General features: G+C 36.1%; 1 protein-coding gene across 4 annotated transcripts in view; it reads left to right on the forward strand.

Annotated features, from left to right (window-relative positions):
• Window positions 1–16,059, forward strand: part of TAPT1 (transmembrane anterior posterior transformation 1) — a 92,154-nt gene that overhangs the window by 32,052 nt on the left and 44,043 nt on the right. The window contains exons 4-8 of one of the 4 annotated variants that reach the window (XM_038398639.2): window positions 783–850; window positions 1,723–1,746; window positions 8,229–8,391; window positions 14,142–14,277; window positions 15,817–15,914. In XM_038398639.2, the coding sequence (XP_038254567.1) occupies window positions 783–850; window positions 1,723–1,746; window positions 8,229–8,391; window positions 14,142–14,277; window positions 15,817–15,914 (489 nt within the window). The remainder of the gene's footprint in view (window positions 1–782; window positions 851–1,722; window positions 1,747–8,228; window positions 8,392–14,141; window positions 14,278–15,816; window positions 15,915–16,059) is intronic. The other 3 variants (XM_038398637.2, XM_038398641.2, XM_038398638.2) reach the window with 3 other exon arrangements.

The following is a 16,059-nucleotide window of genomic DNA, read 5'->3' on the forward strand; positions in this document are numbered from 1 at the left end:
TACTGAACTAGATTATAAATTTTCTCATATGGGAGGAAATGTCAGTATCTAAGTATTAAATCCTTGGAGTGTTTCCCTAAAATGTTCAGACTTGTTCTGTGATGTGGAAATCAACAGATCTATCTTTTAAATACACTTGGTATACAGGGTATGTTATTGCTCTGCTCATTTCTTCCTAAAAGGAATAAGTAGAACTAGGTCCAATTATAATTAATTTAGCTCCCTTCTAGGTCCGGTTGTAGTGGCTATAACTATAAAATTCCCCATTACCCATTTTGGGCTTCAGTCCTTTCAATAGGAAATAAACAAATGTTACTGCTTTACTTCAAAGAGAGAACTATAGAAGAGAGAACCGTCTAGAAAAACCAAACATACTTTTCCTCTATGGATCTTGTTTCTTTGTCATATTGTCAGACCTTTTTAAAAAAGTAAATTGGAGTTTCCATTACATACAGACTTAGTCCCCAGCTGTTTGTTTGTTTGTTTTGTTTTTTTGGGAAGGTGTTTTTTGTGCTAAGAACTAGTTCCAGCCCTTGTACTCGCACCGATTCTTCACTGTCTGATGAAATCGCTGAGAAGGCAAATGTGTGTCTTCTTCCATCAGGATATATTCTAATTTATTCCTTCTAAACAAAAATCCAAAACCCTGTCCATGTGCATTCTGTGTATGCTACATTAGAAAAGCTTATCAGTGTCAGGGCAGACGTCCATCTTTCCTTTCCATAATTACGTAGTGTAGCGACATTACAACCTTCTCTCTTTCTTTCTCTCTCGTAAATCAGACTGAAGGGAAGAGCACTTTCACTTCCTTTATAGGATGGAATGTGGTGTCACAGGGAACTTCACCATGGTGAGTAAATCCTGATTTTCCTTTTATGCTATCAGCAAAATTCACATCTACTTGTAATCAGTAGACTGACTGACTGACTCAATATATAAATGGACAACATAGGTAGATTATTAATGAACATTCCTGGGTAAAAAGTCTGGCACTTACTATACGTTGCCCACAGATGTATGGCTCTTTATAGGAAAGCATAAAGGCTAACCCTTGCTATTAGAAATAGACTTGTATAAGTCACATAAGACTCACATAATAGTCTTATGTGACTTTTCTTGGCTATGGAAATATAGTTTGATATTAAAAATCACTTGGTTTTAAAAATTGTGTAGGTAGTGTATGTGCACTACTTCAGCCAACGTATAAAAAATTCTTCACATCATAGCCCCACTCTGTTTTGATTAATTATGTAGCATAGTACATGGTCTGTTTTTAATTTGTATAGTAATACATTGTATTCCAAATACATCTCTGCACCATCATAGTTATATTTTTGCTTGTACTTTATTTTTTAAGCAAATTTTTAAATTAAAACTACAGGAGATTTGTAAAAACTGTAACTCAGTTAACAGAGTGAAATTACTTTGTATCTCTGGGTGACCACAAGACCAATTTCAGTCTCTGGATTTTTGAAAATATGTCTGCATTTCACCAGGTGTAAAAAACTGAGCTAATTGTTTGTTTTGTTTTTCAGAAAGAAAGTTATAGATTTTGTGAAAATGTTTAGACTTGTTTGCAAAATAAAAGACACTTAAAATTGTGCTAAGTTCTTCATTTGCTGACTTTTAATATTATTGCTGCTTGTTATTTTAAAAGGAAATTAAGTGAATTTTTTTTATTGTTCTCACATGAAATCTTATTTTGCATTTATTCTGTGACAGCTCTCATCAGGGCCTAAGAATCAGGTTGGTTTTATGTTAAATTCTTAGCATGGTCTCGTGCTGTGTTGTTTGCATGTAGTTTTGTGGTGTTTGAAAAGTGAAGTGCCATTTACTATTGACAAACTTAGCCCCTTTTTGTCCTATATTTCAAATGGAGGTGTATGAGCAATACCTTAATATTAGAAACCAGTTGAGGAGAACTGCACACTCACATGCATGCGCAGACACACACACACCTTTTCCAAAGCAAAAACTGACACTGATTTCAGTCTATGTGCAGGCATGCTTATAGCAAACTCATTTTGGTTTTGTTTTCCCTGACATTTTAATTAGTAAAGATATTTTTATGAAAAATAAAAGCATTGCTTTTTAAGCAGTAGCTTGCTCGTTCCTGTTTATGCCTCATTTAAAGTCATAATCCTCTAGTTCAATAATATAATTATGATGCTACAAGTGAAGGATTAAGACTTCAGTTGAGGAAATTTTATATATATATATTTATTTTATATTTATATTTGTTTCCTCAATATATATATGAAGCTAAAAGTTTAACAATCCAGTTTTCATGTAAATATCATGAGTAGTTTAAAAAAAGGAGAAACAAAAAATGATTTAAATCTGTTAGCAATAGTAGTGTTTAAATCGAATGCTCTTTGACTTTAAAGAGAGATGTGGTCAGCACACTGAGGCCCAAAATTTAGAAGTGATTTATTTTTAAACGTACAGTGCTTAATATTTAATGGAAAAGTTGTAATGAATATTTTTTAAAATTCAAATGAAAAGATTTTTGTTTGGACTGAAAAATTCACTTAGTTTTGCGATCGAAACTTGAAGTGTTTTTAGTGCATGAACCAGACAGTACAACTAACTAGCCTGTTGCATTATGTAAGTTCAGTGAAATGCAATAAGTACTCTATATAATTAAGTAAATTAATTTTTATAACAAAATCTGGCTTAATCTAAGATAGTATTAATAAGGTAATGTGTTAATAACTTGATATGTTTTTAAAGGATTTCAGTCATAACTATCTTACATTTTTGTATAATCTATAGTGTGTATTTATTTGTATTACAATAGCGCTATGAGCTCTATTTTGCTAGGCGCTATACAAACACAGAACAAAAAGTCAGTCCCTGCCCCAAGGGGCTTAGCATCTAAGTATAGAACAAGAGACAGCAGATGAATATCAACAGACAGGAGTATAAGTAAACAATAAGACATTTATTGATCAGCATGAAAGACTGTGGTTGCTACATACTAGCAGCCTTACCTACAGCAGCTGTGATGTGAGGACGGTAGGAATAACAATAACAAAGTTGTCTAACACTTCCCATTATAACGGCCTGTCTTCAGTTGCTTATAACTTTGCCAGTTTTTAACTGCTTAGGTTGAAATATTCCATGCTTAGTGTCTGCCTCAGATTGTTTTTGTTTTTGAAAGTTTGAGCAAAAATGGTTCAACTGTTTTTCAATAACAGGGCTAGTGAAAAATAAATAGTTTTGCTAGTATTTATTAAAAAGAGTCTGAGTCTTTTGGAATGGCTCTAGTGCCTCAGAGCTTTGGAACAGTAATTCAAAATTTGGCAGAGGATCAGCTGGTAGGCTGAACAGAGAATAAATTGGGTGCAACTTTTTACGCTCTTTCACATATGCAACAGCGTGATAAAATTATAAAAAGTAATGACATTAAAAGGCAATAAATTTTAAAATTGATAATCAGTTGTTGCATAATTCATACCCGCTTCCAAAGAATATTGAACCAAAAGATACTTAGATTCAAAAAGGATTACATTTATATAAGACAACTACACTTAAATTAGTTAAGAATTTTAAAAAGGTAATAAACTTTCTGGAATAAAAAACAATCATTTACTGCCTAGTATTGGAAAGAAACGTCTCTTTTGGGCATATTCCTGAATATTTTTCCATCATGAGGATTTATCCTCTGAAGCATTAATCAGTATTTGAGACAACAAAATGTTGGACTAGATGGACAGTTTGACTGGATCAAATATGGCTGCGTGTGTGTTTGTCATCCTTTTGAATAGTCATACATCTTGAATTTATAATCTAAAAACTTTAGAAAAGTACCTAGATGTTGCTATTTAACACAATACAAAGTAAATGTAATGTGATATTAGAATTAGGGAGATAAGATGGATAATTTTTGTGCTTCTGTTCTTTTTGTTTTGCAATCAGTTGCCACTTCTGCTGTGTAAGAGCAGCTAGGGCAAGGATATTTTATCCAGATGGCCCTTTACTTTCAAACAAACCTGTACATAAGAAATTTGCTGTCTCTTGTGAGCTGATGCTTAAAACGCAACAATAAAAACCCCTCATGTTTGTTCTTAGGTGTCTTTGTTGCCTTTTTAGTTGTTTTTAGTTTGGCTTTTGTTTTTTGTGGTGGGCCCATAGAAGAAATGCCATCACTGATTCTCCTTGGGATAAATTTGGTAAAAATCAGTAGCCTGGCTTCTCTTCAAAATATTGTCTGCACTGAGTAAAATTGTGAATAAGTTTATTATATCATTATATTATGGATCCTTTATATGTGGGATAAAGATAGCTAAAAATGCACTAGCCAGATTATAGGTTTTGGATGCCAGAATCTCATCAGCTTTATACATTTAATTGACTTGTAGGTTAGTTATTCTGGATACCAGTAAACCAGGGTTCTATTGTGGTTCATTTTACTCATGCTCTACCAATTGTTAAATAACTTTAATGGTACAGCTGTTAAAACAAAGAAGGGTTTGGCAAGGACAGATGGCAATGCAGTATGAGCCTGAAGCTATTTTTCTTCTCCTAAAATAATGTACAGTACAAATATTGTAAAAACAAATATTCTCTGCAGTTGAGATACTCCTGAAATATGAGCATTTGTAATTGTTTTCTTCATAATGATATTTGTGTGTTTTTGATCTTTTGCACAAGTTTAGACACTTGGGCTTTGTTTCTCCCAAACAATAGATGGAGACAGAACTCCTTCTTACTGTTTGAGATGCATGTAAGAAATTTTAGAATAGCATCGGTATAAAACTTGCACATGGTTAAGTCATTGACTTATGATTGTTTCAAAAATGGAATTTAAAAAAAGTCTTCTAAAGCAAAGAAATTTTCCCCTATTTGTTCCTTTCCATTTTTCTATAGTTTTGCATTATATTGCAATAGTCAGGGATGTTTAAGGGGCTGAAAGCAGCTACTCATGTAGGTCTTAAATTGGCTTTTATCAGAAATATAATAATTTTTAAAAGTAGATAATTTTTCCCCATTAGCTCATATTTAAAGCAAAATAAATTTGAGGTTAAAATAACCTTTACATTCTTGACAACTGGAAAGATGTATTTAATTGATGTGACATTAACATCACAATAACCCTTCCTAGCCTTTGATATATTGCCACTGTGCATCTCTGTACATCTCCACTATATTCTTTTAAGTACCATAACAAAGTTATGAACCAAATAGCTTGGTAGGACAAAAAACCCAAATGAAGGTTGGCGTCTTGTGTGCTCCTAAGAGGGTAACCTCACTTACAGCTTTGTTGCCTGGCTAGAGCCCTGAGAGAGCTTGAGTTCTTTGGTCTGTACCAACATCTAAGAATGTTCAATGGAGAGTGAGCTAGTGAATGCCCCAAGATTATCCTCATAAACAATAGTAAAGTAAATTGAAACTTCCATGCAGTGGATTATGGAGAAAACAAATTGTTCTTTTCTTCACTGAAGGGAATTAGTGATTTCCAATTTTAATCAATTTAAATTAAAACTTTGTTACTAATTAGTCCTGTCTATAATTAAGGTTAAATATAAGTAGTACAAGTTCATCATAATCAAATCAATTATGAAGCCTGGAAATGATCAGCTTTAAGGAGCAAATTATGTTATGGAAGTGTTGTAATATAATACACTAAATAGTAGAAAGAGCAAGTAGAGGAAAATGCAAGAATTTTATAATCTTTCCTCTGGAATAAAGATCACTTGAAGGACAACAAGCACACAGTTCATGCATTACTGACTTGTGAGAACATAAGAACGGCCATACTGGATCAGACCAAATGTCCATCTAGCCCAGTATCTTGTCTTCCAACAATGGCCAATGCTAGGTGCTTCAAAGGGAATGAATAGAGTAAGTAATCATCAAGTGATCCATCCCCTGTCGCCAATTCCCAGCTTCTGGCAAAACCGAGGCTAGGGACGCCATCCTTGCTCACCTGGCTAATAGCCATTGATGGACCTATCCTCCATGAATTTCTTTCTTTTTTTTTTTTTTAACCCTGTTATAGGTTTGGCTTTCACAGTGTCATCTGGCAAGGAGTTCTACAGGTTGACTGTGTGCTATGTGAAGAAATATTTCCTTTTGTTTATTTTAAACCTCCTGCCATTTGGTGACCCCTAGTTCTTGTGTTTATGAGGAGTAAATAACACTTCCTTATTTACTTTCTCCACACGAGTAATGATTTTATAGACCTCTTTCAGATCCTCTCTTAGTTGTTTCTTTTCCAAGCTGAACAGGCCCAGTCTTTTTAATCTTTCCATATGGAACCCTTTCCATACCCCCAATCATGGGGGTTTTTTAGGCTGACTGTAATTCAAGATTCTAAATAAATAAGTAAATAATCAGTTGGAATCATTAAACAATTGTGTGGAGTGTGTGTAAAACACTGCAGAGAGTAGGTGGGCTTCTGATTTTGTCAGTCCAAGGAGAATGTAGAATTTGCCTACTTCTGTTATGTAAAGTAATCAGAGACAAGATAGGTGAGGGGTATTATCTTTCACTGGACCAACTGTGAAAGATGTTACCTCACCTACCTTGTGTTTCACATGTCCTGGGACCAATGAGGTTTACAATAGTACTGCAAATAAGTAAAGTAATCTGCTGCAATGGAACTGTATACCTTACGTAATTTATGTACACCTAACCCGACATGTTCATTGTATTTTTAGACCCCAATTTTTGCTTTGGAAATCTACTAAAATGTAGAGGGGTTTGTCAACATTTTATTTTCTGATAGGTACCAGTTAAATCTGATTATGGCTCTTCCTTTAATGTATCACTCATAGCATCTCTGTCATATTTTATAATTGCTACATAGAGTGATTTCATTATGTATATGTATCTGTCCAGGTAGTTTCTCTCTTGCCAATAATTTTTTAATTTCCTTAGGCTGGGAGAAAATAAGGGCTTGTTCACACTTGCAAATGTACTGAAATAGCTATTCCGGAATAATTATTCCAGAGTAGTTATTTTGGTATAAGCCCCCATTTACACACTAATTCTCGTATGAGTGCCTTTTTAATTCACTTTTTTCAGAATGAGTATTCACACAGGGGCTTAGACTAAAATAACTATTCCCAAAAAGTAGACAACCCTGAAGATAAAGAAACATTCTCTGTATCCAGCTTCCAGACAGTTGCACATCTACTATAGCTGGAGCAAAGTTGCCTTATCATTCTGGGCTCAGCTACACCTGAATTAATGATCGTGATTTAACACTTGTGAATGCATCAGAAAGTTCTAGTGTAGACAAGAACACAATCATAATAATAATAATTTTAACTAGTCCAAGTTAACTGTAGTGTCCTTGTATCTATTAGAGCTTTCATTTGTTAGTAAACACATGTTAAAGCAATTTTTAATTCAGATGTAGACATGCCTATGTACAGTACCTCACAAGAGTGTTATGAGGCTTACTTCACTAATGTTTGCCATGTGCTTTAACCCTTTGACCCAATCTGTAAGAATTTTAAGTGTCTGGCATCCGATTAGTGCACAGTAGTTGATTATAAGCATTGATAGGTAGTATCTTCCTTGGAATTTCATTGTGCTAAATATGAAGTGTGGGTGTCTTGGGGCAAGTTGGCATGCTTTGTATGGTTTTTGGTAAAGTACATTGAATGGTTGGTAGCCCATACTACTAAGGCAGAAGAATATGCCTGGAAAGTGTTATGCTGTGTACTTTTTACATGGGCTACGTGTTTGAAGCTAACTTGGACATTTCTGGTTGTGTGCTTTTGAGAAAGTTGCAGAATCTTAGTACTAAAAAGAGATATTGAATAGCATATTAGGGGTTTGTACTCCAACCCGCAGCATCTCATTCTTTATACTGCAGTCTCAGAGAAGGAGGCTTCATTTCCTTAAAGAGTGAAGCAAGCATGGCTACTTCTGTAAGGGAGAAGATTAAATTGATATGTAAAATGGCCCGGAATGAAAGGTTAAGTAAAAGCAAATATACCTATGTGCACAAGGCTTTTGTCAAGGTTGGGGGCAAATGAGATTTTATTTGAATGCCTGAGGCCTTGACAGCTAGTAGAGAAGCAATCCTATTCAAGACTGATCTGTAATTGTTCCTAGTGCACTGCTTCTTGGTTTTTTAGCTCAGCAGTAAACTCTCTTTCAAATACTATGTATTCTTAGCCAACAGCCTCTGTCAGTGCATATCAACTAGTGGCATTTGTATTTTGTGGCTGTATAACATATAAAGAATTATTTTGTGCTTTATATTTCAGTGATAGACGTTTGCTACAACCTGCTCAGGTATGTGACATTTTCAAGGGAGTTATATTGGTCATCTGCTACTTCATGATGCACTATGTTGACTACTCTATGATGTATCATCTGATAAGAGGACAGTCTGTCATAAAACTCTACATCATCTACAACATGCTGGAGGTAAGGGCATTGGCATCAAAAGGAAATGTCGAAGTATGCTTTCTTTCAGGATATCTAATATAATATTATGACTTTGACTTTGGTACATCTCTCTAATATAGTAGGAAGAAAGATGTTGCACCTCAAGGTGGACTTGAACATATAGCAAAATAGACTGGACGTGAAAATATCTACAAGAGATGCTCCCATAAAAAAGGGTGCAACAACTTCGTTGTACATCTTCTTTCATAAATCTGTTTCTTGTAATGCATCAGAGTTAATTATTTTAAATAAAAAAAAGAGGAAGAGAGAAAGTGAGAAATAGGAAATGGAGAAGAGAGTTTTGGACTGAAATTTGAAATGCAAGAGTCAGAGACTGATAGTTTGAAAAAATTATTATTTGAAATAGGAAGAGCTACTGAGAAGGTTTTGCCCAGTAGTGGCAAAATCCTATGGAAGAACAAAGAAAAGGCAAAAGGTAGATGAAATTTATCTGTTAAATTTTTCTTTTTAGAAATGTGCCTTTTAGTATGCTTAGGCTTTCAACCTCTCCCAATCCATACCATCAGACAAAAGTCTGAGTACATGGATAGAGTTTCTGCCATGAGTTTAGAGGAGTGTTAGAGAAATGGGGAAAGGAAGGAAGGAAGCAGAGAGATACAGTCTATGAGGTAGGATAAAGGGAAGTCCTGTAAAAACTTAAAGTATCTGTGTAACGGGGTTCACGCACCACGGTGGTGCCTCCTGCTGGCTGTCTTGGGAATTAGCTCTGTGCCTGCTTCAGGTGGTGTCTTGCCACTGTCATTCCTGCTCTAGGACACGTGTCTCTCCAGGGACCGTGACATCCTCTTCAGAAACACAGCCCACTGGCTGTGCCACACACTTTGCTTCCCGCTTGCAGGGGACCTGCAGTCCACTGTTCAGCCACTTCCCATAGTGGCTACCACAGCATATTGTCTGGCCACTTCCTCGTGACCCAAGCATCCTCTTTGCCCTTGCCTCAGGGCCTCTGCCTGCAAACCCCAGCAGTCAGCCAGGAGCTCTCTCTCGCTCCCCCAGTCCCTGCTTGCAGAACTGCTCTGTCCTGGATGCTGGCAGTTCTCTCAGCCTTCCAGAGGCACAGTCCTTCCTCCCTGGGCTCCCAGCAGAGAACTGTTCTCCTCTGCCCTGCAGCTCCCTTTTTGTACAGGCTTGCTTGGCCTTGCACCTTTCAGCCCTTCTCTGATTGGCTGTCTCCTGCACAGCCTCCCTAGGGCACTATTAACTACTTAGAGCTCAGTGTGGGGCAGGCGTCCCCATCACAATCTGTTTTTGTATTATTCATTATAAATATAAAGCTTTTGGACAACTGTGCTTTTACAACTGTGCTTTTCTTATCACTAAAATGTAACAGTAAATAACATTTAAGAAAATGTAATTGGATAAGGTTTGAGTCTGACCTAAGATCTGCATGTCTGTAGCATGTAAATGGCATAATATGTTTAAGAAGCTACTACAGCCCCTGTTGTTCTGCCAGGATAATATAGTGTTCCTAATAGTCCTTGAATAATTAGTATGATACAGATGTCTAACAAAACCTTGAGGATTATTGAGATTGGGCCATGCTTTGTCCAAATCTGGAGATTTTGGTTCTAGACATGAATTATTCCCTACTGCTGTTTGAAAATAATGAATGAGGGACATTTCAGAACCACAGTATTAATACACTCCCTGAAATAAACGACATGTGTGGACCACCTTGGATGTGTAGTTATTAAAGCTTTCTTGCCTTGCATATGATTTTTTTTACTACTTTTAAATAATCTCAAAATCAAAATGTAAAATTCAGCACTCTGAGATCATGTGTACTGTGATATTCTAGGGGACATTCATCCATATATAGTTTCTTAATCTCTGACGTATGAGTGATCATGACTTAGTAAGTAAATCCAAGTATGGTACAATTTATTAATGCGCAAAATCATTTCATTTCAGTTTAACTGTTTCAAAACACTGAACAAATACAGTGATGGCTACTAATTACAAATTGTAAAAGGAGACTTCAGTATTTTGCTCAGCGAAGCAGAAGGCATGTCATCCCCCTCACTGAGTTAACAGGGAGAGAGTTTGAGAGTGGCTTTACCTGAATCCAGGCAGAACCAATAGTGCATTTACCTGCTCGAGAGTAAGGAAATAGTTTCTGCTGATCTGAATTCTGTGTTCTGATACTGCTCATAGCTACTGTAGTTAACAAAGAAAACTCCATTTAATTTCAGTGGAGAAGGATCCAACTAGAAAGTGTACTGGATTTCCTTGATCTGCCATGAATAACTTCATGCCTAGCAGAGCAGGAAAAGTGATTTCTGCAGGCTTTTTACAAGCCTAAATCACAGCAGAAAACAGAGGGTCCTAGGTCCCACTCAACATACTTGCTGAGAGCATGTTTCCAGTTTACCCAAACACAGATCTGCCACTAGCAGTACACCTTTCAGGTTGCCCATATAGGAATAGAGACTTTTTAATTTTTTTTAAAAAGGCAATAACCAGATTTACATTTGTATCAAAATATGCTTAACTCAAATTTCTGATTTTGAAATTTTAATTTAGGGAAATGATTAGACTGACAAAGATGTTTACAATGATGTTTTCGGCTATCTCTGGGTCAGAGAAAATTGTCCTGCAAATGGATTTGATAGAAATAAAAAACTTCCAAATAATGTGCTGAATGCTGCCCCAATAACCAGGCTTAAGGGGTGCATTCAGCCCAGTTGGCTTAAAATGACGCTTTTCTTTTTTTAGATTCAGACCCACCGGCTCCTGCTCCTTATGAAGCCCCAGCGTGTGTTATGCTGGTGACACAACATTCACCATGGAACTCTACTGGAGCCTGGAGCCGGCATATAGGGTTTAGGTAAGTCCACTTTAAAAAAATCCCAACAATATTGCGTGGTGTTTCCTTGTTTTATACCCTTTGGAATATAAAATATTAAAATGTTAAAAGAAAAACACACCTTTTAAACCCCCCGCAATATTGTGGGTAAAACCAAATTTACCTGACTCCTTAAGTATTCTATAATGGGTGCCACTTCACCAAAGTGCATGATGGGGCATCACACGGAACTGGAGCTAGGGGTTGTTGACCATCTTCACTGAGAAAAGTAAAAAGCCGAAAACAATGCCATTGTAAATATCCTTTTGAATTAACCTAATTCTTTTCCTAATTTAAAATTTCAAGCTGCTAAATTTGAAATAACTCGGAGTAGGAGATTTTATTGTCATAATGCTGTGAGGCTAGCCAGTTAATACTAAATGCTACTCTTAAGAGTCTTTTTTGGGACATTCAACTGTACCATTTGCTGTTTTGGTCAAATCTTCACCTTTAAGTTTTTTAGTGGTACTAAATAATGAATGTTGGCTTGAGAGTTTGTTGAACTTTTTCTAATTTCTGTCAGAAATTGCTCTTCAAAAACCTCTTAAAATTTGAGTAACAGCTTTATATGGGGGGGGAGCACTGAGGCCTGGCTGACTTTACTTTTGTTCTACAAAAAACCTTTTAGTTAATGTGGCACAGTACAGTACTTGCTTGTATATCTTCTGTTCTACTCTGATAGCTTTAACTTGTCTCAAGTTGTCATTTTTAGTTTACAAAAGAACAGCTGAATGAAGCATTAATCTATCTTATGACAGTGTTTGTTTTTATATCACAATCTTATTACTACAGTTTAATAAGGAATGGTAATATATTAGTGTTATATTTATCTGTTTACTTGGGTCAGACTCATAAGAGATGGAAAATACTTATTAATTCAGCCAGACATGCTGTCTGAATATAGAATTGTTCTCTAAAGTACATCTTCTAGTACTTTGTTCATTTTAATTTTAAATATCCCAGACTTGTATGTATGTGCTGGAGGAAGAGGTTCCATCACTTCTCCTCTGAACTGCCTTCAATTTGGCAGTATCTCCAGTTGCTGAGAACTAAATTTAATCACCTTGACCTTTCTTGCTGCTGTACTGAACAGCAAACTCTTGTAATTTGCTATACACAATTATTCCTACGTTCCTTTCAGAAGTATTGCTTTCTGAGTTCTTCCTCCCCCATTGCATATATATTTTGGATTGCATTTCCTCAGATGTTTGCAGTTTTCCAAATCAGTTCCCATGTTATGTTCTGCCCATTTTTCTAATCCCTCTAGATCCCTCTGTATCATTTTTCTGTCCTCTTTGGTATTTGTAATTCCTTTAAATATTATCTGAATTTGTGCCATTTATTCTATGGTCCCGGGCATTAGTAAAGAAGTTATACGAACAAACCAAATGCCAGTCTTTGCAGTACCCCACTAGACATCTCCTCCTCCCTCTTCCCCCAGCTTGATACTTCTCAGTTTATCATTACCTTTTCCTTCATTCTTTTTAAATATTTGGAAAAAATGAGAGACAGGCTGGCTTTGTGGCAAGATAGTGAACATCTTTGTGAACATGCTTTGTGAAAGAAGTTTCAGTTGCAACTTGACACTAACCACAGGCTGCAATAGCTGAAGTTGTTGCCAGGACCCAGGATTTCATGTCATAAGTACATAAGAACAGCCATAATGGGTCAGGTCCATCTAGCCCAGTATCTTCTCTTCTAACAGTGGCCAGAGTGAGATGCTTCAGAGGGGATGAACTGAACAGGGCAATGTCCCTGGTCATCCAATCTCCGCTTCTGGCAGTTGGAGGCTTAGGGACACTCAGAGCATGGGGTTGCATCCCTGACCACCTTGGCTACTAGCCATTGATGGACCTGTTGTCCATTAACTTGTCTAATTATTTTTGATCCAGTTATACGTTTGGTCTTCACAACATCCATTGCAACGTGTTTGACAAGCATCCAGTGAAGTGAGCTGTAGCTCACGAAAGCTTATGCTCAAATAAATTTTAGTCTCTAAGGTGCCACAAGTACTCCTTTTCTTTTTACAAGTGGACTGTGCAGTGTGTGGAGAAGTACTTCCTTTTGTTTTAAACCTGCTGTGTATTAATTTCATTGGGTAACCACTGATTCTTTTGTTTATGTGAAAGGGTAAATAACACTTCCTTATTCTCTGTCTCCACACCATTTATGATTTTACAGACCCCTATCATATCTCCCCTTACTCAGGTCTTTTCTAAGCTGAATGTTCCCAATCTTTTTAATCTCTCCTTGTATGGCAGTTGTTCCATACCCCCTAATTATTTTTGTTGCCCTTCTCTGTAACTTTTTCAATTTTGATCTATCTTTTTAGAGATGGGTCAATCAGAACTGCATGCAGTATTCAAGGTGTGGGTGTACCATGGATTTATTTAATGGCATTATGATATTTTCTGTGTTATGTTTCCCTTTCTTAATGGTTCCTAATGTTCTGTTAGCTTTTTTGACTGCCGTGATGTCTCCAAGATCTTCCTTGAGTAGTAACAGCTAATTTAGACCCCATCATTTTATATGTATAGTTGGGATTATTTTTTCCAATGTGCATTACTTTGCACTTATCAAATAGGTGTCTAATGCCTGAGTAAGTCCTGCTGAAAGAGAGGTATGGTGGGGTTAGGGAAGAGTAGACCATTTAGGAATATGAACAAGGCAACTATAACATAGCAGTGGGAAAGCTTTGCAGAGGAATGATGTGTCCAAAAAAGGAAAAGAGAAATCATATGAAAAAAATTGAGCCTTTAAGGCCTTTTTTGTGGGTTGAGCTTTAACTATTGCAATGTATTTAAATGATTTATTTTAATAGGAGAAGCACTGTTTTAAAATATTAAAAGGTCTCTCTCTCTAGGTGGCTGATCGCCTGTTTTCCTCTTTTGGACAAGATATTTTGGATGCCCTTTATTGGACAGCTACTGAACCTAAGGAGAGAAAAAGAGCTCATATTGGTGTGATTCCTCACTTCTTCATGGCAGTGCTGTATGTCTGTATCCTTTCTTGCTTTTTGTCAGAATTAATTGCAACAATTTTCTTTAGCTTGTTATACATTAGGTTAAAAAGTTTCTCAATAAATTAAAATAAGAATGATTTTAAAACAGAATTGTGTAAAATTATTTGATTATGTTTCTGGGCTTGCCTGAAATTACATATTCGTGTTCATTTTCAGAATAAGATTTACAGTACTTCATTTTTTTTAAAAGTAAAGTGAAACGCTTTTAACCTGCCAAGATGTGAGTTAAGGGTTATATTTCTCATGCAGCAATTGATGATCTTGCTGACACCAAAAGTGGAGCAAATGGGAACAAATCCTTGAATTTTTATGTGGGGACTCTGAATGAATATTGATTCTGCTTACACTTAAGTATTTTCTCACAAGAGATTTTTAAAACAGCAATTTTACTATCTTCGGTACAGCATAATTGCCCTCCTAATTTGAAAAAAATATGACAACTCTTTAACAATTATTTTTGCTTCCCTTCTCCAGCTGTAGGTTTTATTTTCTAGTTTGTCACTAGATTAAATACACTCACATACTGTATTTCTCCTGATGATGCTCTGTGCAGCCTTGCAACACAGGAGAAATACAGTATGAGAGTGTTTAACTGGGGAGGTGGTTGTTGAGGTGCCCTTCAGAGAAGCTTGTGTGTCAATCTTCTTTATTTCCAAATTGGGTTATAGAAGCAAGAAACTTCATACGGCTGAAATTCATATCTTCTTTATGGTATTATTAGACTTAAATTTCTTACTGCTTCGGCTATTTCACCGGCCTGCTTTTGTGGCAGCTCTTCTGGCGACATTGTTTTCTCTGTGGCTGACAAGATGTGGTGTCCCTAACCTAGATCAACAAGAGGTACAGAAACCAGCAGCAGTAGTGATGGGTCCAGAATTAATACATGCCAGTTACAGTGTGCAATGCAGTTGTTACACACTCAGTCTCCATCTTCTCAAGTACTTTCAGGCTACATTGACATTTCTCTTACGTGATGACATTGGGCTCTTTCAAAACAGGAAACCTTGATGCAGCCTGGAACATGATCTGCAAAACAATGCTGTTTCTATCAGAGTAGAATGAGCTGCCTAGTAGAAGACTTCAGTGCCTTAATACTATGTGATTAATGTTGTAAAAGTGTGGTACATTACAAACATGCTGTGTACATTAGAGTGGTACATCACAAGCATGCTGTGGAAATATAAGCAGTTCTGAAACTCACAGGTTTGAGTGTAAGAAATTGCAGTAATTTAGAATTTTGTTATACTGCTCAAGTAAAAAAGCATATCAACACAGTGATGAAATCCTGGCCCCATTGAAGTCGATGAGAATTTTACCTCCAAGTACACTATACTTACTAATCTACTCCACTATTAATTTTTCAATGATGCATGAGATATTTTTATATTCTCGATTAATTTTGAAGACAAAATAAGATTTGTCTGAATTTTAGTTCAAAGTTTTGGATGATGCTAATATAATACAGTACAGAAATGTACTTTTCAAATATCATTTTCTTTAACACTGCTATTTTCAGTCTTGCATGCTATTCTTATAATGGTCCAAGCAACAACACTTAATGTAGCCTTCAACTCCCACAACAAGTCACTGCTTACCATCATGATGTCTAATAATGTAAGTATGAAGTAAATTTGATTTTTATCTCTGAGTAATAAGCAGATGCTCATAAATGAAAGAGATGAACAAGTGACACAGTGCATTTTTAGCATCATTGTTCCCCAGGACAAATTTGTAATCCTTAGAGAGTAGTATAACTACA

This window comes from Dermochelys coriacea, chromosome 4 (assembly GCF_009764565.3).
Source record: "Dermochelys coriacea isolate rDerCor1 chromosome 4, rDerCor1.pri.v4, whole genome shotgun sequence".
Taxonomy (NCBI): Eukaryota; Metazoa; Chordata; order Testudines; family Dermochelyidae; genus Dermochelys; species Dermochelys coriacea.